At 39.9% G+C, this 22,727-nt stretch overlaps 3 protein-coding genes across 3 annotated transcripts; all 3 read right to left on the reverse strand.

Annotated features, from left to right (window-relative positions):
* Window positions 1–4,845: 4,845 nt before the first annotated feature.
* Window positions 4,846–6,797, reverse strand: LOC115661980 (disease resistance protein RPV1-like). Its single transcript, XM_030584160.2, has 2 exons — window positions 6,573–6,797; window positions 4,846–6,490 (listed from the first exon to the last, which is right to left on the reverse strand). Exons 1-2 carry the CDS (start codon window positions 6,774–6,776, stop codon window positions 4,877–4,879), a joined length of 1,818 nt encoding a protein of 605 aa, XP_030440020.1. The 5' UTR covers window positions 6,777–6,797; the 3' UTR covers window positions 4,846–4,876.
* Window positions 6,798–8,484: 1,687 nt separating this feature from the next.
* LOC115661981 (disease resistance protein L6-like) lies at window positions 8,485–10,834 on the reverse strand. The gene is made up of 2 exons (XM_030584162.1): window positions 10,377–10,834; window positions 8,485–9,664 (listed from the first exon to the last, which is right to left on the reverse strand). Exons 1-2 carry the CDS (start codon window positions 10,832–10,834, stop codon window positions 8,485–8,487), a joined length of 1,638 nt encoding a protein of 545 aa, XP_030440022.1.
* A 6,527-nt stretch (window positions 10,835–17,361) lies between these two features.
* On the reverse strand, window positions 17,362–20,700 carry LOC115661982 (disease resistance protein RPV1-like). The gene is made up of 5 exons (XM_030584163.2): window positions 20,687–20,700; window positions 20,121–20,639; window positions 18,792–19,920; window positions 18,340–18,642; window positions 17,362–18,246 (listed from the first exon to the last, which is right to left on the reverse strand). The coding sequence occupies exons 1-5, from the start codon at window positions 20,698–20,700 to the stop codon at window positions 17,362–17,364; spliced, it is 2,850 nt and encodes a 949-aa protein (XP_030440023.2).
* Window positions 20,701–22,727: the final 2,027 nt, after the last annotated feature.

A 22,727-nucleotide genomic window follows, 5' to 3' on the forward strand; every position in this document is an offset into this window, starting at 1 on the left:
TTGAGAGGAGTTGTCAGTCAGTACAATATCATCAACATAAAGAAGCAAGAGAATTGTGTCTGTACCTCTATGGTACACAAAGAGAGAGGGATCTGTGGTGCTGCAAAAGAAGCCTGATTCAAGTAAAAAATTGCTGAATTTCTCAAACCATGCACGCGGAGCCTGTCGAAGTCCATATAAGACTTTTGAAGTAAGCAGACATGATGAGGTAATGTAGGATGGACGAAACCAGGAGGATACTCCATATAAACAGATTCAGTCAATGTGCCATGTAAAAATGCATTTTTTACGTCGAGTTGATGAATAGGCCAATGCTGCACCATAGCTACTGACAAGACAACACGTATGGTTGCTTGTTTTACAACAGGGCTGAAAGTTTCAAGATAGTCTACTCCTTCTTGATGAAACCCTTTAGCCACCAAGCAAGCTTTTAACCTGTCAAGGCTGCCATCAGATGCTAACTTGGTCTTATACACCCATTTACAGCCTATGACATTCATCTGAGCAGTTCGGGGAACTAACACCCAAGTTTGATTTTCATACAAGGCAGCCATTTCTTCTTGCATTGCATGAATCCAGCCTTCATGGGCTAAGGCTGACTTAAGTGATTTTGGTTCAGGAGGGACACTGTATTCAGCTAAGCAGGCATATCTGGGATTTGGTTTCATTATGCCAGACTTAAGTCGAGTTTGCATAGGATGAATAGAGATATCACAGTGTTGAGGAGGGGAGGAAGACTGATGTTCTTGATCAACAACAGGTATGCTAGGTGCCGTAGTATGCGAAGCAGAAGAATCTGATGGTCCAGGAGCAGCAACATCTTGTGAATGTGATGAAGACAGATCTGGGCAATGGTTAGAATTGTATGGTATACGAATTTGGCCTACCTCCAGAACACCACTATCTTGTCGATGGCCAGTGTGACAATTGTTAGTTTGTCTAACTGTATTTGCCCTGGTAGAATCCATAAAAGTTACCTCATCAACCCATTTTCGATACAGAGATGTATAGTGAGGATAATCTGCAGATAATTGCTTGGCAAATGGAAAGAAATCTTCATCAAATGTCACATGTTGACTGATATGTATTCTACCATCAGTAGGTACCAGACATCGATACCCTTTATGTCTCTCACTATACCCCAGGATACACAAGTGAGGGATCGAAGGTCAAATTTGTGTTGAGCATAGGGTCTGAGTCAAGGATAACAAGCACATCCAAAGACCCTGAGATGATCATAGTTGGGCACTTGTTTAAAAAGTTTACTGTGAGGTGAGTCCATCTGCAGCTTTGGAGTTGGAAGCAGATTAATAATATAATTCGTAGTTAAGAATGAATCAACCCAGTAGTATAATGGTGTTCGAGCATGATAGAGCATAGTGAGGCCCAATTCTACCACATGACGATGTTTCCTTTCAGAAATTCCATTTTGTGCAGGAGTATACGGGTAGGAGATATATTGTTTAATACCACAGGTTTCTAAACGAGTCTGAAACCTGGTACTAGTGAATTCACCACCACCATCACATTGGAAGACTTTGATTTTGTGGTCAAACTGAGTCTCTACATATTTCTGAAATAGAAGGAAAATATTATAGAACTCGGATTTGTATTTCATTGGATAAAGCCAACTGTATCGAGAGAAGTTGTCCACAAAAATGACATAAAACTTGAAGCCCTGAACAGAGATTACTGGTGAAGGACCCCAGATATCACAGTGTATCCTTTCGAGAGGAAGTTCAGTTACAGAATGGGATAAAGAAAAAGGTAGATTGGTACTCTTGACAAGTTGACAACTGCCACATACAGAGGAAGCTTTCTTATTATAGCTGATCCACTGTTGTTGTTGAAGATACTTCAAGGTCTTTGTGTTGGTATGAGCAAGTCGTTGATGCCATATTTCCTCTCCAACAGCTTTATGTCTTTGTGTAAACAAAGCTTGTGTTGCCTTCTAATCCACTCGATAAAGTCCCTCAATTTTCAGCCCGAGCTTCACTGTGGAGTTGGTTCGATTGTCCTTAACATAGACACCATTTTTATCAAACACAAAGGAGCAGGGAAAGTCATCAGTTAGTTTTGAAACTGAAAGAAGATTTTTCTTGATTTCAAGTACTAACAACACATCATTGAGAGGTAATGCATCAATTGCAGTAAGTAATAATGCATCACCAGTATGAGTAATAGGAAGACATGATCCCTTTCCTATCATTACAGAATCAGTTCCAGTGTACTTTGAGGAGTTATGAATTATACCCGTATTGGCTGTGATGTGAGCTGTGGCTCCTGTGTCAGGATACCATTCATTGCCCGTAGAATCCTCAAAATGCATTGCTGTTAGAGCTTGTGGAATATATGTACCTTGATAAGAGTTATCAAATCTATACCAGCATCGAAGAGCATCATGCCTTGGACGTTTGCAGATTTGGCAAGTTACTCGAACTCCATCTGTGGCTTTTTCATCCTCAAAGTTCTTGTGAACTGCTAAGTTGGGAGATGGATAGGAGTTAGTATCTTGATACCTCTGTGATGAACTAGCATAAGGTCGAAAACCATGATTTGAACCATAGAAATTATTCCGTGGACTAAAGTGTTGAACCTCCTAATCTTGATTCAGATTAAATGGTTTATAATTCTGGCTTCTTCCTTGATATCCATAACCACAAACTCGATTGTCAAATGGACGACCTCTACCATAGTTACGTCCCCCACGGGTGTTCCCTTTTTGGCCTATAAATGCAAAATTCTATTGATGCAGTTCTCTGTCAAGTACCACCTTCGGTTCTATCTCTAGACTTCTTTCTCCATAATAGGCCATGTTAGGATTATACTGGCTCGAGGAATAGTTTTGCAGTCTTGTTTCAAATCTTTCTAGTTGTGATATTACCTCATCATAATCAGGTTGAGGTTTCAAGCAGTATATAGTTGTTCGAAAATTCTCATACTCTGAGCCTAGGCCCTCCAAAACACCAAAGACTTTAGTTATCTCATCAACAGGCTTCCCAATTGCATCTAACTGATCGCAAATCAGTTTGTATTCCCTAAGATAATCATAAAGTTTTCTATTTCACTTCTGACATGCTTGAAGTTTCCTCCTCAGTTCAAACTCTCTAGCTACTGATTTCTATGTGAAACGATTCAGTAATGTTTGCCATACCTCATAAGATGTTTCCAGGCCAATGATCAGCCCTAGTATATGCTCAGAAACTGCACCACTAATCCATGATGATACCAGTTGATCAGTTTTCACCCAATCATTGTATTCAGGATTCACAGCTTCAATCTCGTTCCCTTCAATATCGAGTTGTAACTTCTGTGGTGGTGAAATTTCTCCACTGACGAAACCAAATAGCTCTTGACTCCGGAGAAATCTGTGAAACTGAATCTGCCAGAGAAGAAAATTGTCTTCTGCAAGTTTGATTGTAACAAAGTTAGAAATGTTTACGTGGATAGGAAAAGGATATCTTGGTATTCTCGCTGCCATTGCTGTGTTCTTCAAGAGAAAAGATCAAGATACACAGCTTTGCTCTCAGAGACAAGCTCTGATACCATGTGAAGAACTTGAGAAATGAAGAAAGAAGAAAAGGAAGTTTACAGTTGAAGAACTTGAACTACATTCAGAATTTCATCTGAGAGCTTAACCTCTCTCTTGTGTATCTTGCTGCTTATATAATACGTACAGCTCATACACCAGAAATACAACTGTACAACTGAACTAACAGAAGAAACAAATCAGTACAACTGAACTAACAGAATGTCAACTACTCTGTTTTCCCTTAGCTCAAAGAACAGAATTCAGTTACACAGAATATTAATCCATATTTGATGCGTATAGAAGACTTGAGCTTTCTTCAGCTTTCCACTTCTTCTTCTTTCTTTCCTATAGTGTCAACAAGTTTGACCGCCACGTGCCAAGGTACATCGTACTTGTCATGATTTATTACCATGTATCGTAATCGACTAACACTTGTCACAATTTGATCACCACCTGTCAACACCAACCCAATGGGCAAAGTAAAAAGACCTATGAATAGGCATTTGGAAGTTGAGAAACAGGTTTGGAGCTCTTGACTCCAACTCTAACTTCAGCATCGGCGAGCAATCCTGGCTATAAGCCCGGATGCCCTAATCTGTGTTGGTTGTGGCAAGTCCAATTCGAGGCAGAAGCCTTAACGGATTCTTGAAGACTAATTATGAATCGACATCTATTATAAGTTATATTCCTTCAATTTTCAATTCACATTACAATTACCGTCACGCCTTGAATGTACAGAAAACTTCTATCTTCTTTGCCCTTTAATATCAAAGCATTTTACTTTTGAATCCCAACCTTTCAAGTCCTATCTTTTATTCTCCCAAATTCGGCAGGCCCTCTAATTTCAATTTCAACTTAAGATTTGCTTGGATTTGATCCCGTCGCGGTAAATGCGAACCAGAGAGTGAGATTCAATTTCTCTGTCCCAATTATCTGAAGTCAGACTAGCGTTGTTGAGAAGTGCTATTTCCTGGTTACCAAACGCATTATCTTCCATGTGGCGAACTCGTCGGGCAGTGAAAAGATTCGAGAGAACTTACATATATTCTCACCGTCAATGTTGTAACAAATTCATTTGTCGTTGAGACAACCTCTTAATAATAGCGTCCTATATTTTTTACCAAGCTTTGGTAATTGGCCCTCATCATGTTTCATTTTACCTAAAACTGTCTAAATTACATTCAACTTCTCTGCTCTTTGATAAATTGAAACACAAGAATGATTATTTTTGCCACTTTCCATCAATAGCATGGTCAGAAATTTATAAAAATAATAAAAATTTGGCGGACAATCTCTTACAATGAAGGCAAAGACCAAACACATTATATGACATGATGTTCACACTTAAGGGGATGCACTCCAACGTCTTCTGATTCTCTCCTGTGCATCTGTTACTCTTGATGATCTTTCAGCCTTACATTCACTCACGCGCAGCTCCTCCAAGGATGTCAAATTCTCGAGGCCTTCGATGTCGTGGATCTTCCGGCATCGATGGATTTCCAGGACTTTTAACATGGTGAGGTTGGATACACTGGGCAAATTGGCGAGGGTTTTGCAGTTCTTGAGAGACAATCTCTTCAATGATATCAAATTGGAGAGGCCATTGAGATGTACCATCTGGCGGCAGCACGACACGACCAGGAGCTCTAGACTTGTTAGCCATCTAAGCCCTTTAATCTCTTTGACAGCCGAGTTCATGAGCTCTAGCTCCAACAAATTATCCAATTTCCGAACTGTCGGCAAACTCTGCAGCGACAAACAAGCTTGGATCAACAAGATGGACAACGATGAGGGAAGCCTCGATACTACTTGAAGATTCCCGCCCATCAGGACAACTTTCTTGAGCTGAGAATTGCATGTAGAGCCGTACTCAAATTCCAAATAGGTGATTTGGGAATGAGACAACTCAAAGCTCTTGAGCTTCGGAAACCTTACGGGCCAAAGACACTGCGGCTCGGTCAAAATGGATGCGGGTTCAAACTCCAAAGGAGGAACTATCAGCTCCTTGGGATTCTCATACCCGAAGATCAAGTCTTCCAATTCAACTAAATTCTGAATATCGGGTATTTTGCTCATCTTCTTTGAACTTATGCGCAGACAAATCAAACTCGAGGGAAGCATTGGCAATGTTTCAAGGTTGTCGCAAGCAAGTAAATCAAGGGTCTGGAGATGGCTTAGCGACTGGATTGACGGTGGTAGGCTAGAAACACAACTATATCCTAGGATCAATATTTTCAGGAATTGTAGTTTTCCAATGTCACCAGGAATGCTCCCCTTTAAACTCCTACAGTGGGAGGCATGGATCTCTTCAAGCTTCCTTAGCTTGCTAATGGCACTAGGAAGTTCTCTCACATGACAACGCTTCATCTTCAGAACTCTCAGTAGCTGCAGGTTTCTCATGGAGGCGGGCAGTTCCGAAATAAGCGTCCCCGATATATCCAACTCCACCAATGAGCATCCTAATTCGCCGATAGATTCTGGAAGTCTCTGTATCTCCCGGCAATCCCTCAACGACAACCGTTTAAGTTTCACCAAACTTCCGATTGAATAGGGGAGTTCGAGGATCTTCACGTTGTCCAGCAAGAGCATCGAAAGAGCTTCTGTATAGCAAATGGATTCGGGCAGCTTAGTTAGTGAGTGGCAATTGGAGGCACTAAGAGTTTCGAGTTTCTTCATACGATGTATGGATTCAGGGATTTCTTGTATAGAAGTCCCATCTATGAGAAACTCTTTCAGCTTTTCCATGTTACCCATTTCCCGTGGCAACACACTAAGACTGCAGCAGGATTTCAAATTCAAGGAAACCAAGCTTCTTAGTAAACTTATTGAAGAGTCTATCCTGACCAATTGAAAACAACTTTCGAGAATTAACATCTCCAACTGCAGGTAACCGGAGAAGTTGGGAGTTATCTGCATTTCATTACACCCTGTGAGGTTCAAAACTTTCAATCGTGGCATCTGCAATCCAAAAGAGAATATATTTCACACAAAGTTAATTCCAGGTGATGAGTCAAATGAAATGAAATATGTTCCATGTCACCTTGATTTGACTCCAACCCTTCCATTTATGAGTGACCTTACTCCATGATAAATCAAGAATCACCAACTTGTCCAGATGCAAGTTCTTGGCTTCAAAGGTCGCGGGGCACCCTCGCCAGTCAAGCCACCTTAAACTGGAAAGTAGATTCGTGAAATCTCCCTTGATACTAGCATTGTCCAATTTGAGGAACCTCAGCTCGTACATGCTTTGAAATTCTTCACGTGTGAAGCAATCGTGTGAACCATTGTCGAACTTGAGACAGAGGGCTTTAACCTTTTTTCTTCCCTATAAATTGAAAGAAGAAAATGTTGAAATAGTTTCTTATCAAGAAAGAATTGATTGTTGGACATGAAAAGAGGTGATTGTTGACATGAAGAGAAGTGATGGTTGATCATGAAAAATGATACGATTGATCATGAAAAGTGGTGATGGTGGGGGATAAGGTACCTATTCCTAGGAAATGTGTTGATTAGTTGTTTGCAAATAGGAAAAAATCATACGTTGTTTATCACAACTATTCATTACGACAATAACTCTCTTTTCTACATAACATTCTCTCTTATTCTCTTTTAACACAAAGTTTGCTAACACATTAAAGGTGAAATTCATTGAGAAAAATTGAATAATGGTTGAACTCGTTTTTCTATGGCTTTGGTGTATATCCTAGAGATATATTTGTTTTAAACCTGGTAGCAAGAATAGTAGGGGCAAATAATATCTTAAGGACAATAATCAACATCATGCAATAAAGCATCAAAGAATTATAAACCACTGTTCTATCTCCATCAGCAATCAAATTTCCCCAATAATCTTAAGATATTGTTATTTTCATGAAGATGGAAACATTAGCTGCATCAAGTGCTTGAAATCTTAACAAATAAGGATCAATGAAACTTTTGTTTTTGTTTATATGCTTGAGTCATCTTTCTTAGGGCATAATAGATTATCTCATGCTGGCTATAATACTTTGAAATTTATGAATAAAAGTGGCCTGATATCATGTGATAATTTGAATAAGAAGGATTGTGCAATATGTTTACAAGCAAAGATGACAAAGAAATCATTCTCTAGGTATAAAAATTTAGAGGTGGAAATCATTATGTTATTACTTTATTTATGATTACTCCAGAAATACTCATGTCTTCATAATGAAATCAAAAGATCAACCTTTTGATGTGTTCAAAATATATATGAGGCTATAGTTGAAAGTCAAGGAGATGCAAAAATCGAAGTTTTGAGAAGTGATCAAGGAGGAGAATACTTCTCATTAGATTTTTCTGCATTTTGTGAAGAAAATGGTATTGTGCATCAAGCAAGTGCACCTTATACACCACAGCAAAATGGATTGATAGGAAGAAAGAATCGAAGTTTGGTAGATATGGTTAATTCCATGATCTTACAAGCAAAATCGTCAATCAATTTGTGGGGAGAAGCACTTTTTGATGCATGTCATGTTCACAACAAAATCTTTTAAAGAAATTTAAGATATCTTCATATGAATTATGGAAAGGAAGCATACCAAATATCAAATACATACCAGTGTGGGGATGCCTAGCGTACTATAGAATTCCCGATCTTAAGTGAATCTTAAGTGAACCAAATTAGGACAATTGTTGATGATTTGATAAAATACATTAGAATTGAGGAAGGTTTTAGAGATCGTATGGCTAATTATATGAAAGAAGTTGCAAACAATGTGCAATTTGAGAATGGCAACATGAGCAGAGACAGAAATTGACTATTTTGATGCATATGCACTTGGTACTCAAATAACATCCATTAAAGTTCTGTCAACTTTGGCATCAATTTATAAATTGCATGCACATCAAATGGATGTTAGAATAGTTTTTCTAAAAGGTAAATTAGAAGATGAGGTGTACATGGATGTTAAGACAGTTTTTCTATGTGAATTCTACTTGTTAGAGTCTGAAAGGAAGCATGGCATAGATACAATTGCAAAACAGAATATTTTTACCTCCCTGCTGCTTAAGATTTTAAGCGCTTCCTCGTGATCCCACAACCTGCTGCGCCTTCCAGGGTTCGTGAGGTCTTCCTTGAGGACAATTGTTCGACCAAATTCTCTTAATAGATCATACACCGAGAGCTCGTTATTCTCTTCGATTTTCACCAGGGATGTGAGAACGAGACTCTCGACACCACTATGAGGATTCAAACCGCAGTCCTCCCACATGTAGAAGGGAATTCTCTTGTCCTTTCCTATAAACAAACAAGCTATATCGAGAAATATATCTTTTGTCTTTTGATCTAGAGCTTCATAGCTCGTCGTCAATACTTTTTGGACAGTATCGCTTGCCTCTTCCTCTTCCTTTAGTTTTTGTAACGTCTCAATCCATATTCGTATGTCTTTTCTGTACAGAAATGAACCTAAAACCTCGATAGCTATAGGAAGCCTTCCAATTGAGGAAACAATGTGCCCGGACAGATTATCATAGTTCTCATCGGGAGAACTTCCCCCAAAAGCATGTAGACAGAAAAGACGAAGGGATTCATCAAAATCTATGGGCTCGACCTCATAAATCTCAACCTCTTTAGGGATATTAAGAAGATCAGCATTTCTGGTCGTTACAATTATCCTGCTTCTCGAACCAAACCAGCTTAGCTTCCCGGCAAATGCTTCGAGATGGTGCTGTTCATTGACATCATCAAGCACGATGAGGACTCTCATATTGAGAAACCTTTTTTTGATGAAGTTAATACCTCCTAAGGAATCAAAGCTTTTGGGATCTTGCTTTAGCAGGTCAGAAATCAGTTGGCTTTGCAGATGCTCCAAGGGCTCGGTTTTCGATATCTCTCCAATGTTTCCCAGATAGCTACAGCCTTCAAACAGAGGATATAGTTGGTTGTAAACGAACTTTGCAAGAGTTGTTTTCCCAATCCCCCCAATGCCATGTATTACGACCATTCGGACCTCATTGTTGGGTATTTCAACCGCTTGTCCATTGCTATAGTCGACGGCAAGCCTCTTCATCATCTCGCGGACTTGATTATCGATACCAATTGGCATGGAAGTACCAACTAGTTCAGCTTTCTTCAGCTGCCGAGTGACATACAAGACGATCTCTGATATAGGCCTGCCATTCCAAAAACAAAAAAAATTTGAGTAAATGAAAACAACGTTTAATCTTGAGAAACTAAATGAAGAAATAACAAGAAAGACGGAAGAATGAAGCGGAATACTCGAGTTATACCCAATTAGTGACCCACGATAACAACGCAATATGAAAAAAGTAATGTAAAACTATGACAAATAGAATCAATGACAATACAGAATTGAGAGTCTGTATAGATTTGTGGAATTAGTGTATGCTCCACATGAGTTCTTAAGCATGATTTGGGTCATCTATTATTATGTCCGACCTGATAACCATACAAGGTTTTTGTCTCTAAAGACTGAGTAGTCATACAAACGGCGTATTCTAATTCAATAAACGACTAGTTCTTCTACCAACTCAGGATTTACATGTACAGAGTGCTTGCCATCTCCTCTCCCAAAAAAAATTGAGGAGTTATCGATGTTCCACTCCCACCTTCGATGTGCAGCGAAGTAGAAAAGTTTTGAAAGAACTCCAAAATCAAATAAAGGGCGCTGTTTTGAATAATCACAATCACGCTTTCTTCTGGAGCCATTTCAAAGCATAGACCTGTGTGTTTTGGCCAGAAAGTAACCGGGTACTCATAAAGTCTCAAATAGTTCATTATTCACCAAGATAATCTATAACAACGTGATAATTCAACATCAATCACTTCACACTGGAATTTATAAGGAAAGTAGAGTAGAGTTACTGCTCTTTGGCGTGGTCAAGATGATATCCCTCCAACTGTCCAATACGATGCAGGGCGGACTTCCAGGAGAGGAGCTTGCCATCGATCCCTCGTTTTTTGTGATCCACGAAGGAGCCAATGTCGGAGGGGTTGAGCTTATAGAAAATGGGAATGATGGCATAGTTCCCGGCGTCCATGAAATCCAACATCTTGTCCAGCACCACGAGGCAGCCCTTGCTGGAAGCGTACTCCGGCGAGATGATCGGTATCGATATCTTCGACTGTCCAATCGCTTCTACCAGCGCAGGGTCAATTTCCTTGTCTGCCCTCGCCATCCTTTTGTCTCTAAACACGCTTATTCCAGCACCGGTCAAGCCAGTGCCAAGTGGATTTGCGAGATGCTCGCGTGTATCTGCTCCTCGAAAGCTCAAGAGCACTTCATATGACGATGATGAATAATTGGTAGCCTCCATCGCCATGAATTAGAGGAAATTGCCTGCAAGATATTTGTTTCACTCTCTCTTTCTTCTTTTTTCCCCCTCTTAACTCGAGTATGGAGGAAAGTTGGAGCAACACTTTCAAGTACCAGAACTAGATAAATGTGCAGCAAAACTCCTCAGTCTTGAATCTTAATAGACCAGTACACAGTAAGGGCCGTTGACTTGCAGTTGGTGCCGGTCGTTTACTGTTTCAAGTTTGATTGGTCTAGGAGTAAAAAGAGTGAGATCCATTTTCTGAGTACCGAAGCGTTTAGCGTTTATTTAGAAACTATTATACATTTGCCATTAATACGTATATTCTCATACCGAAGGGATCACTAATTTTCCAAAGGAAAAAAAAAAGGGGGGTCAACCCAATTTGATTAGTCTATAATATGCCTCGTACGGCAAACTAAATCTCACCAATGATAATGAGGTAATTCCCATAACAACAACCCCCTCCCCGCCAATGTGGATAAAATCCTTTTGCCCTACACGAAACTCTCTTAATCAATCCTTAACGGTGGATACAATGCATCATCGAAAAAAGTACCAATGGTTGAGATATGGCAACACTAACCCATCCATGGAAGTACCGCCTCACGTTCCTTGGATGCGTGCACCTAATTTATTGGTATTGATTATGAAAACTTGGTTGATTTCAACAAAAGGTTATGTTGAAGGGTGGTTAGGAATACTTGTTGAGAAGCAATAAACGCATTCAAACTCCATCAAAGACTGAGTAAATTACAGAATCTGCAAGCATAACAAAAGCAACTGAACACTTGAAAATTACATCTTCCATTTTCTGATGACAAAGGGACATTCTTTAACATTCTTCTTCCAAATATATGAAAAACTCGTAATAACTCCGCTAAGAGACGACAAAAAGATAGGAAAATTGTACCACATGCCCTAAATTTTATGTACGAAGTGCAAATTGAGTCATAGATCTTTTAATTAGTTCAATCAAGTCTAAATATCTACCAAAAAATGTGATTGAGTCCTAAAATCCTTCAATTGATTCAATTAAGCCTCAACCTTTATCGAAAAATGCAATGAAGTCCTAAAATTATGTTGAAAAGTGCAATTTGAGGATGCCACATAAGAACATTTTGAGTGGCACCTAGGCAATTTTCAGGTACAATTCATCCAAAGGATTGATTTTCTCTTTGTGAAGAAGGTTTAGCGAATCAATTAAAAAGTTGATGAGTCAATTGCATTCTGTACGTAAAATTTAGGACTTCTTATGCTATTATCCCAAAAAAAAGATATATTTTATTGTGTGATACATCTTTTAGGCTCCATTTGTTTTGCGAAAAATGTGATATTTCTAGAAAATATTTTTCAAGAAGTCATTTTCCAGGAAAATAATAATATTTTTCCGGTGTTTGACAAAAACCTGAAAATGAACTGGAAAATATTTTACATCATTTGGTTAGGAAAATAAAAAATAGACATCTTATTTAGGCACTAATGACATGCGCATGGGCAGCCAGGAAATTGAGTACGGGCACTAGGGCCCCCGAGTTCGGTCTTGATGGATCTGACCCGGGCACAGGTACTTGGGCCCTGGGCACGAGCACGGGTATTGATCCCGGGTCTGGTCATGATGGACCCGAGCACCGGGGACTGGGGCATGAGCTCCGAGGTCCTGGACTCTACCTCAATGGTACCGAGCACGGGTGTTGGAGACACAGGTACGAGCACCGGAGTCCCAGGCAAGGCCTCGATAGACAGAGGCGCAGGCACCGAGGTCCCGAGGCCTGCCTCGATGGACCTAGGCTTGGGTGCCAAGGTCCCAGACCCAGCCTCCATGGACCTGAGCCTAGGCACCGAGGACCCAGCCAAGGGTACCGAGGTCCCGAGCTTGGCCTCGATGAACAAGGACCCGGACTCAATGCACTCGGTCCCAAGTGTAAGGACACTAGCATGGCCTCAATGGACCTTGGCCTAAGTGTTGCGAACTCGGGCCCGACCTCAATGGACATGAACCCGACCTTGATGAACCCGGTCTTGGGCGTGGGATCTCGAGCCTAGGCGCTATGGACCTGAGCCCAACCTTAATGGACCTGTGCCTAGGTATTAGGGACACTGGCGCAAGCACTGAGATCTCGTGCCCAGCCACCGGCTCTAGTGTTTTGAGCTAAACTCTATGGACCTGGCCCAAGGCATCGGGGTTCCAAACTTGACCTCTTTGGACCCGGGCTTGGCCTCAATAAACCTTGGTGGACCCAAACTCGGACCTGGCCTCTAGACCCAGGTCCAAAGCCAACGGCCCAAAAACAAGCATTGGGGTTCCTATGCCCAAACATAAAGTTTCCGATGCAAGCCTGATATTTAATCATATTTTGAAAAATGATTTCCGATTTTTTAAAAAGGAAATCATTTTCCTGAATTTAAGCATAGATTTTCCATTGACTAAGAAAACACTTTCCGTTGACTCATATTTTCCTAAGTAATTTAAGTGCCGAAAAATAAGATAAAAATTTTTCTGGAAAATATTTTTCGCAAAGCAAACAAGGCTTTAACGGCACATAATTGTCCAAAAGATAATGTCTTTAATGTCTTCACCTAACATTCTAAATAACCATTCGCTAAAAACGAAATTTTCTAGCACAGAATGGAAGATTTATTGAGTTGACTCAAAGTCACCTAAACGGAGTCAAAGCAACATAATTAAGAACTGTTACAACAACTCAGATTAAAAATAAAGATTTTAAAAGTTGTTTCTAATCCCACCTCTAATGCGCATTGTAGACTCATCAAACGGATGAATTGGGTCATAAATAATTCGATCCAAATTGATCCATTTAACTTGTTTCTTATGATTTCTTAAAAAATTGTATTGCTAAAACACTTTCATGCAATACAAATCTAGTGGACAATTTTTATATTTTTTTTAAAAAAATTTGAGGTTCCGTTTGTTTCGTGGAAAATATTATCATTTTCCGATGTTTGACTGAAACCTGAAAATAAACTAGAAAATAATTTCCGCCGTTTAGTATGAAAAATCTTATTTGATTTTCCTCTGTGCACTCCTTTCAATAATTTTCATTTTTATTTTTTCTGTTTCTTTTTCTTTTTATTTTTTTAAATCGTATTTTTAATTATTTTTTTCTTTTTCCTTCTTCTTTTGGCCGATCGCCGACCACAGTGACTATCGGCGACTGGCCACAGGCAAGGGACGAGCTCGCCGATCTGGCAATGCCGAGGCCTCGCTGACCCCTAGCTAGCCTCACTGATCTCACCGGCCTTGGGCGAGCTCGAGCTTGCCGATCTGGCCAGGCCAAGTCTAATGCCAAAGGTCGGCGAGGCCTCACCAGATCGGCAAGCTTGTCCTTCGCCTATGGCCGGTCGCCAACCGTCACTCGGGCCGGCCACCGGCCAAGGAAGAAGAAAAAGAAAAAGAAATAAAATAAAAAAAGGAAAGAAAAAAAAAGAAAAATAAATTAATAAAAAATTATAAAAAATCAGAAAATTAAAAAAAAATAAAAATGACTTGTTTATAGGTAACCCATTTATGACCCATTTAATACCTATTTAAGACCTATTAAGTTAATAGGTAACCTATTTATGACCAATTTAAGCTTATTTTTAAGACTTAAGCCAACCCATTTATGACCCACAATCATTGACTATGAGTTAAAATATGGGTTCTAGACCCATTTTATCACCTCTAGCGCACTGCTACAATAGCATGTATAAAGTAAAGGGTGGACAATTACCAAAAATATATTAAACCTTTTATACCAATGTCAATTTAATCATAAACCTTTTAATTTGACAAATTTAATCCTAAACCTTTTGATAATTTGGCAATTTAGTCATTCCCGGCCAATTTTAGCTGAAAATCGCTAACATGGACACTTGCTATTCTACGTGGTACAGCTGGCGCTGACGTGGATAATTTTTATAATTTTTCTAAATGTTCAAATTTTAATTATTTTTTCTTTTTAATTTTATTTTCTTTTTTTCCCACTGTGCCCCACGAGGGTCACTAGGGCCTTGCCAGCTACAGTGGGAAAAAAAAAGAGAAAAATTATTAAAAATTGTAAAAATTATTCACTTCAGCACCGGCTGTGCCACGTAGGATGGCTAGCATCCGCTTCAGTGGTTTTCAGCCAAAACGACCAAAAGGACTAAATTGTCAAAAGATTGATGGGTAAATTGATCAAATTGAAAGATTTAAGACTGAATTGGTGTTCGTACAATAAATTTTAATTGTTTCTTGGCAATTATCCCAAATGGAAGGATTTGCGTCTAATGTCGGATATGTCCAAAGGGAGGAGTCTATCCAGCTAACACCTTAATAAATAATTTATATTTACGAGGAAATATAACTGCTAGAGGCTCAAGAACCTATGATGTCTCCCAACAAGGTCTTAGTTTATTCCTTGTGTCCCCACAGGTAATAGTGAGATGGGCACCCTCCCTGTCTAGTCTCTCATGGCCTTCACCTGTTGCCCAACTTCAAAATCCTGACCGCACATCTCTACAGTTGAGCTTTCCTCAAAAGCAATTCCGCTAAGTTGTTGAACCCTCTCTACTTTTTCATGTGGACTTCTCCCCACATCACCGACAAATAGGAAGAAATTAACCACATCTTTACACGATATTCTAATGTAGTTAATCGTTGACATGGTGATCCAAACATCGCTAGCCGTCCTAGTGGCACATCACCCAGTCAGTATTTTCCACTATATTGGAATTTTGCTCAAAGATGTAGGACTAAATTGGCAAAATTAGAGAATTTAGGACTAAATTATCATCCGTACAATAGGTTTACAACTAATTAGACGATTTTCCCCACTAAATTACACCAAAAGCAAACTCACAAGTGCTAATCACAATATTCACTAAGAAGATGCACAGAGAAAACCCTAATTTTTTTAATCACTCTAATGTATAACTTTTGAAAATAGGTCAAAACAAAGCTTTAAGGGTCCGTTTGTTTCGCGGAAAATGAATGATTTGGAAAATATTTTTCAAAAAAATATTACTTATATCATTTGAAATAATTAGTTAATGAAAATATTTTTGATATTAACAACAATTTATATCTAGACATTTTCGTGGCTAATGAATATATTTTTCGTTTATTCATTTTTGTAAGCGATATAGGTCATCATTTTTAGAAAAATATTTTCCAAATTATTTATTTTCTGCAAAACAAACAGAGCATAAAATATCGTATTTTCGAGATCCATGTGAAACTCGGCGCCTGCTCGGAATGGGCCAGCCTCCCGCCCAGTACCTAATAACTACAAGCTACTTGGCGCATCTGGCCAGACTCCACACACCCGTAGCAACTCCAAACATGTCTCCAACCTATCTCGATCTCTACTTTGAGCCACAAATTCAACGGTTGGATCTTTAACAGGATCAAATTTTCCAACTATTCGGGCAATGGCTCCGTTAGGGCGTTATCTCACATCTTTTGAATACGGGATTCGAATGGACTTTCTATATAGGTGGTCGCTTTTGACCTAACAACTAAAGCCTTTGAGCCGGGCATTCAAACAATATCAGCGGTTATTGTTTGATATATACTCAGCTAGTGAAAACCTTTTTTGTTAATTTAAGCGGAAAAGAACATGATACATGGAATATGGTAGAGCAAGACCATTAAGACAAAGAAAGATTACATCAAATAATAAATCCTAAATCTATCAAATAACATATGACACTAAAATCTTGATTTTTACTGCATCATTAACCCTTTATTTAATCGGTTTTTAGGATTTTGGAGTTGTAGATAGTTTTCTTACAGATTTGGGTAATTAAGTTCTAGATTAAATGTTAAAAGATTGTTATTTGCTGTAATCTTACTTTATATAATCGGTTTTTAGGATTTTAGACTTTTAAATAGTTGTCTTATAGATTTGGGTGAATAAATTCAAGATTTAATTTACTTTTTTTAATAGCTTTTCAAAATGTTGTTCACGAGCCTCAACAACAAGATATTGAGACTTACGAATTTCCATTTGAAAAGGCAGATGATTTCGAACTTGAACGTTCGTTTCGAGAGCTAGTGAAGATTTTTGCAATAGCGGAGAGATTGAAACCGATCCAAATCATGAAACCAGGTTTCTCGTGATAAAATGGAAGTAGTTGAAGAAGGAAAGCTTGAATTTCTATAGGAAGTTGATTTTGTGATGCCTCAAAATTTTGCAAAATCAATTGACGGATCTATCTCAAAGTTTGGTTGGAATCTTTCTTCAACGCCAAGAACTGTTTTGATTGATTTCGTAGTTGTGATTCCAAATTTCGAAAAGGACTGCAAGAGATTTGCTTTATGATCGGATAATTCGGCGTTTTGAAAACTGACACTGTAAAAACGGGTAGATACGAGTCACAAATTGTGAATACACATGAAGCGGGACAGACAAAAACTACCAATTTCCTATTGATTCGAAGGACAAGATCATTACAAAAGAGAATAATGCGATATAAATAGTCTAAAAATCCTAATGATTCACTAATAAAAGATAATTGAAAAAAAAGTAGACAAATCTCCTAAAATATTATCTAGCATCTAATTGCACGAATCTCTTAAGAAAATTAATCAAATCAGAGGGCCAGTTGAGTGGAAGATTGTCGCATCTGGAGATGTCGAGTTCCCGGAGACAAGAAAGGCGGGAAATACTTGGAGGTAGGTCAGAAATCCGAGTGTGGGATAGTTTCAGGATTGCCAAAGACGACAATCTCGTAATGTCGTCGGGGATTTCCCCCATCAAACTCCGGCATAACGAGAAATCTATCTCTTCCAGCTTCTCTAGATTCAGTATAGCTTGGGGAAACTCCTGTATGAAAGTACCCCTCATCCTCAGTACTTTCATAGCTTTCAAATCCTTGACCGAAGAAGGTAAGTCCTGAATTACAGTGTCGGATAAATCCAGGAGTTGCAGTGACCTGAGCTTCCCTATTCCTTCTGGAAGATTGGATAGACTCCGGCAGTTCTTCAGAGACAGTGTCTTCAGTTTCCCCAGCGACTCGATGGACTCCCGGAGGGTACGGATTTCAGTGCCGTCTAGAGCGAGATACGTGAGAGATTTTAAGTACCTGATTGAATCGGATATTTCAGACAGCTTTTTACAATCGCGAGCACTGAGTATTTTGAGTTTCCTCACGGAACCTTCTTGGAAATCAATCTGACAAATGGAAGTTCCATCGATCACCAGCTCTTTCAAGCCTCTCATGGGATGCAAATCTGGCAATTCAAAGACGGGACTGCACTGCTTCATATTCAAAGAAACCAGCTTCTTCAGATTACGAAATGATGGATGGATAAATGCTAATCTAGAGCAACCTTCCAGAATAAGTCTTTCCAGCTCCATTGGAGCAGGAAATTCTGGAGAGGCATTCAACTGGACACAACCAGTTAGTTTCAAAACTTTCAGTTTATTTGCCTGCCAGATAAAGAGGATATGATAGTAAATGTTTAGTTCCTGAGAAACACGTGTTAAGAAAAGAAGTACGATGATAGTAAATTCATTCCACACCTTCACAAGCAGCAGCTTCCATCCCCTCCAGTCTTCGTCAACCTGACTCCACGACAAATCAAGAATCACCAAGTTTTGCAAATTCAGACTTAGCGCTTGAATGTCAAAAGTCTTTGGGCACCCTTGCCAATCAAGCCACCTTAAGCTTGAAAGACGACCCCCAAAGTTTCCCCGAATATCAGCACGATCCAGCTTGAGGAACCTCAAGTTCTGTAAACCATCAAATCGATCGCATTCAAAACTGAGGTTCCCTTCAGATTTGTCAACAAACTCAAGTCCAAGAGCTTTAACTTTCTTAGTTCCCTGTCAATCAAGCAAAACAAAATCAACTTAAAAGAATAAAAATGTCTTTTAGCATCACACTTGACGAATAATTGAATGAAAAGGATCATTAATGGCATCAATTGGCATCTAAAGAAAAAATGGTGTGGTGCAGTGCTCGCAGAAGTTACCTTCCTTCTTTTTAGTACATGAAGTGCTTCTTCGTGGTCGCACAGCCTGCTGCGCTTGCAAGGTTCATCTCGGTTTTCACTCTTGACAATTTCCCGGCCAAAGTGCTTCAGTATTTCATGCATGCATAATTCTTTATCCTCTCCGATTTCCACCAAAGACCTGGCAAGAAGAGCTAGAATCGATTTAGAAGCAGAATACTTACAGTCATCCCACATGTAATAGGGGATTCTCTTGTCCTTTCCGATGAAGAAGCATGCTATATCAAGAAATATCTGCCGTTCATTCTCGTCGAGTTTGGTATAGCTCTTCTTCAAGGCTGCTTGGACTCTCTCACAAGGTGCTGCTTCCAATGCAGCCAATGTTTCTCTCCATGCTCTCTTATTTTTCACAAGAAACAGAGATGAACCTACCACCATGAGCGCTAAAGGAAGCCTGTCAGTAGCAGCAACGATATCTTCTGACAGAATCTCGAATTTCTTACGGGGAGAATCCGTTCCAAAAGCATGCCTACAGAATAATTTCAGCGCATCTTCTTGTTTCATCAGTTCGAGGACAAAACTTCCCGCATTATTGATGTTAATAAGGACGCGTTGACTTGGGGATGTCAGGATGGCCCTGCTGCCCGGGCCAAGCCAATCAAGCTCCCCGACCAATGCACTGAGCTGTTCATGATCATTCACATCGTCAAGGAGAAGGAGGACCTTCATGTTGCAAAACCTGTTCTGAATATAAATAAGAGCTTTGTCGGGACAATCAAACTCTGGGCCATATCCTTTATGGAGGTCGGCAATTAGTTTGTTTTGCACAGACACGATGCCTTGATCTTTAATTTTGGCTTGGATGTTCCCAAGAAAACTACAGGCATCAAACAGATGATAAAGTTGATTATAAACATATTTCGCCAGGACAGTCTTACCAACCCCCGGGATACCATATATTCCTAACACCATTTCACGTGTGTCCCCAATTTTAACCGCTTGCCCATTGTGGTAGTCAATCTTCAGCTTCGCCATTATGTCTTGCACATGAGGATCGACTCCGACTAAATGTTTCGTCACAATTAGGTCCTCCTTCTTCAGCTTCTGCTGAACTTGGTAGACAATTTGCTTTATGAGCTTACCATGAGACCTGCCAAATGTAAATGAAATGAAAAGGACTGGGAATGGCGGATTTAAACAGGAAGAAAACCTATTTGTGCATTGTGCAGCCATTGTCATGGTTATAATAACGAATATATAATTGGGTATGATTTGCACCTAGTTAATCTTAAAAGTGGGCAAGATACATGAGAAAAGTAATCTGAGACCAGAGCGTGTCATCGAAATTACATTCCGCTGGTTTCGTGGAGATGGTGTCCCTTCAACCGTCCAATCTGATGGAGAGAACGCTTCCAGGAACCAATGACCTCGCCATTGATGTTGCGCTTCTTGTGCTCATGGAAGGACATCTTGATAGAGCCGTTGCATTTGCGTACATTCTTCGGGTCGATGTAGTAGAAGATTGGGATGATGATGTGATCGTTGTCGTTCGTGCACTTCAACATTTGGTCCAATTCCATGAGGCAGGTCTTGCTGGACGCGTAGTCCTGGGAGATGATGGGTATTGATATCTTGGACTGCACGATTGCCTCCATCAGCTGCTCGTTGATTTCTACGCCGTTCTCCAGTTCTTCCTCGTCCCTAAAGACATGAAACCCAGCATCTCTCAACGCGATGTAAAGGTGTTCCGCGAAATTCCTGCGCGTGTCCGGCCCTCTGAAACTCAGGAATACATCGTAGAGTGGCCGTCTAGACATTGATGAGGAATGATTGGTAACGGGACTAATGTCCTTTGTTTGCGAAGCAGATCTTGAGACACGTACGAAGGAGCTCGGTCACTATGAACGTGCACGTACTTTGAGCCGGCCATCCCCACACTTATAGACCAGAGATGGTTTGGTTTTTGGTGAGCAGATCGACTGTTGACTGGTCGGTGGCAGTGGCGCTTGATGATCTTCTCTTTTGGTTGGGCTCTGTTCGGTATCCGGATTAGTTTTCGAACATTTTCTTCGCTCTTCTTATTTCAGTTGTGTTTTTTGTTTTGGTTTTGTTTTTTTCCTTCCAAATGAGGAAACTGTTCATGAAAAAAGGACATTAAAGTTCAAAAACCTAGTAATTCTTATATTTGTGAGTAAAAAGAAGGGCAACACGTATTGATGATCCGATAATAGCGATTACTCTCATGCAGTCTACCATCTTCATTCTTCAAAGGAAGGAGTCCACGACCTAATACTTCAAGAAAGGACTTGTAGTCCACTAATGGAATCCAGCACCATTTGAATCAATAGATTGTCATTCATATGCCAATTGAATTACATAATGTATCCAAGCATGCATCGTAAAAAGTTACTAAGATATGATGCTGAACCAAAAGCTTAAGCAATAACATGATGATGACAGCACAAGTGTCTTATACGTGGAATTAATGAATTTGAGAATCGAGATCACGAGAATCCACACACAAAATGATTTATCACTTGGTTCATAAACGATCCAAGATCCGAATCTCAACCAATTGTAAAAGAATTCGACACAAAAAGCCTAAATTACTATGCTGGAAGAGGCATATTTAGATTGATTCCACTGCTACCTGTATTTATGCAATGTATAGCAGGTGTTTGCACAAAAAGTTAACCAGGTCGTCAATTTGGATAGTCACGTGACTAAAGTTATCGATTTCCTTGTACACCTATGATATTTCCTATCTAGAATCACCGCAGAACCTGTCTCCTCTAATAAAAATCGAAAAAAGACTTTCGGTAAAAGGTATTTCGTCGCGAAAACAAATTCAGGTGAAACATCTTTTTGACACGCCTAGTGGGACCAGTGTTCTGATTTAAGGAAGTACAATGTTAGAACAATGAATCAACTAGATCCTGACAATGCTGGCAATAACAACTCGTCACTGCACCTTGGCAATGACAGGACATAACATTTGTTGCGACCTCCCCACAGCGCAGCCCTCAAGAGCCACGGGTGGGATTAAGAGGCTAATGGATTGCTAAGTCTAAACTTAAGATTTAACTCGGACTCTCCCAAGCCCATACCAACTCACGACTTATTGTTGAAGTTATTAACATGCAAATCAATTTTTATTTAGGAGTCGCCACTAATTAGTTTAGGGTAGGTCAATTAGAAACCCAACCTATGAACCAAAGATTCAAATGAGTTTGGAGACTTGATTATACTAGTTATCTAACCAGTACCCTTTCGGTATCTAACCTTATTCAAACACCACCTAAAGTGATCATGCAGTCTTCCTATCGATTTGTGAATCCTAGAGTTCTAATCCTAACCAGACTAGGGAAACAACAATCAATGCATCGGAAGAGCGTAAGCAACAGTCAAACTTGCCTCTAATCAACCATATGAAAGGTCGAATCAAGCATGGCGTTAATCACACAAAAAGGGCAAGAAAGGACAATTTCGAAGCCCAAATACTATTTTTTTATATTAAAAAAATTAATTTTTATTATATTTTTTAAATATTAAAATAATAATATTATATATAAACAAACCCGGGTTGAATCTCCAGATTTGAATCGGGCCTGGCCCAAAAAAAGGGTCGGGTCAGCCAGAACTCGCGGGCCGAGTTCGACCCAGCTTCGCAAGCCCGACCAACTCGACTCTTACGTGCCTCAGGCACACGAGGCTCGGCCAAGCCTCAACCTGGGCATCTTGCGCCCAAGCTCTGACTGAGGCTTCGCAGGCCACACTCGGCCACTTTTGGCTTCCATTCGGCCTTGCCCAGCCACCCGACGGCTACCATCAGAGCTACAGCACCCCGACCGATCCATTCGTCGAGCAGATGGGGTGCATGACTAGAACAAGGGGTTCCTGACCTCTCTCAGGGCTCAAACCAGCGCCGACGACCACGACACACCCCTTATGGTGATG

Source organism: Syzygium oleosum, unplaced genomic scaffold, assembly GCF_021117445.2.
Source record: "Syzygium oleosum isolate NSW1041296 unplaced genomic scaffold, Sole_v2.1 Sole_v2.11, whole genome shotgun sequence".
In the NCBI taxonomy this organism is placed as follows: Eukaryota; Viridiplantae; Streptophyta; class Magnoliopsida; order Myrtales; family Myrtaceae; genus Syzygium; species Syzygium oleosum.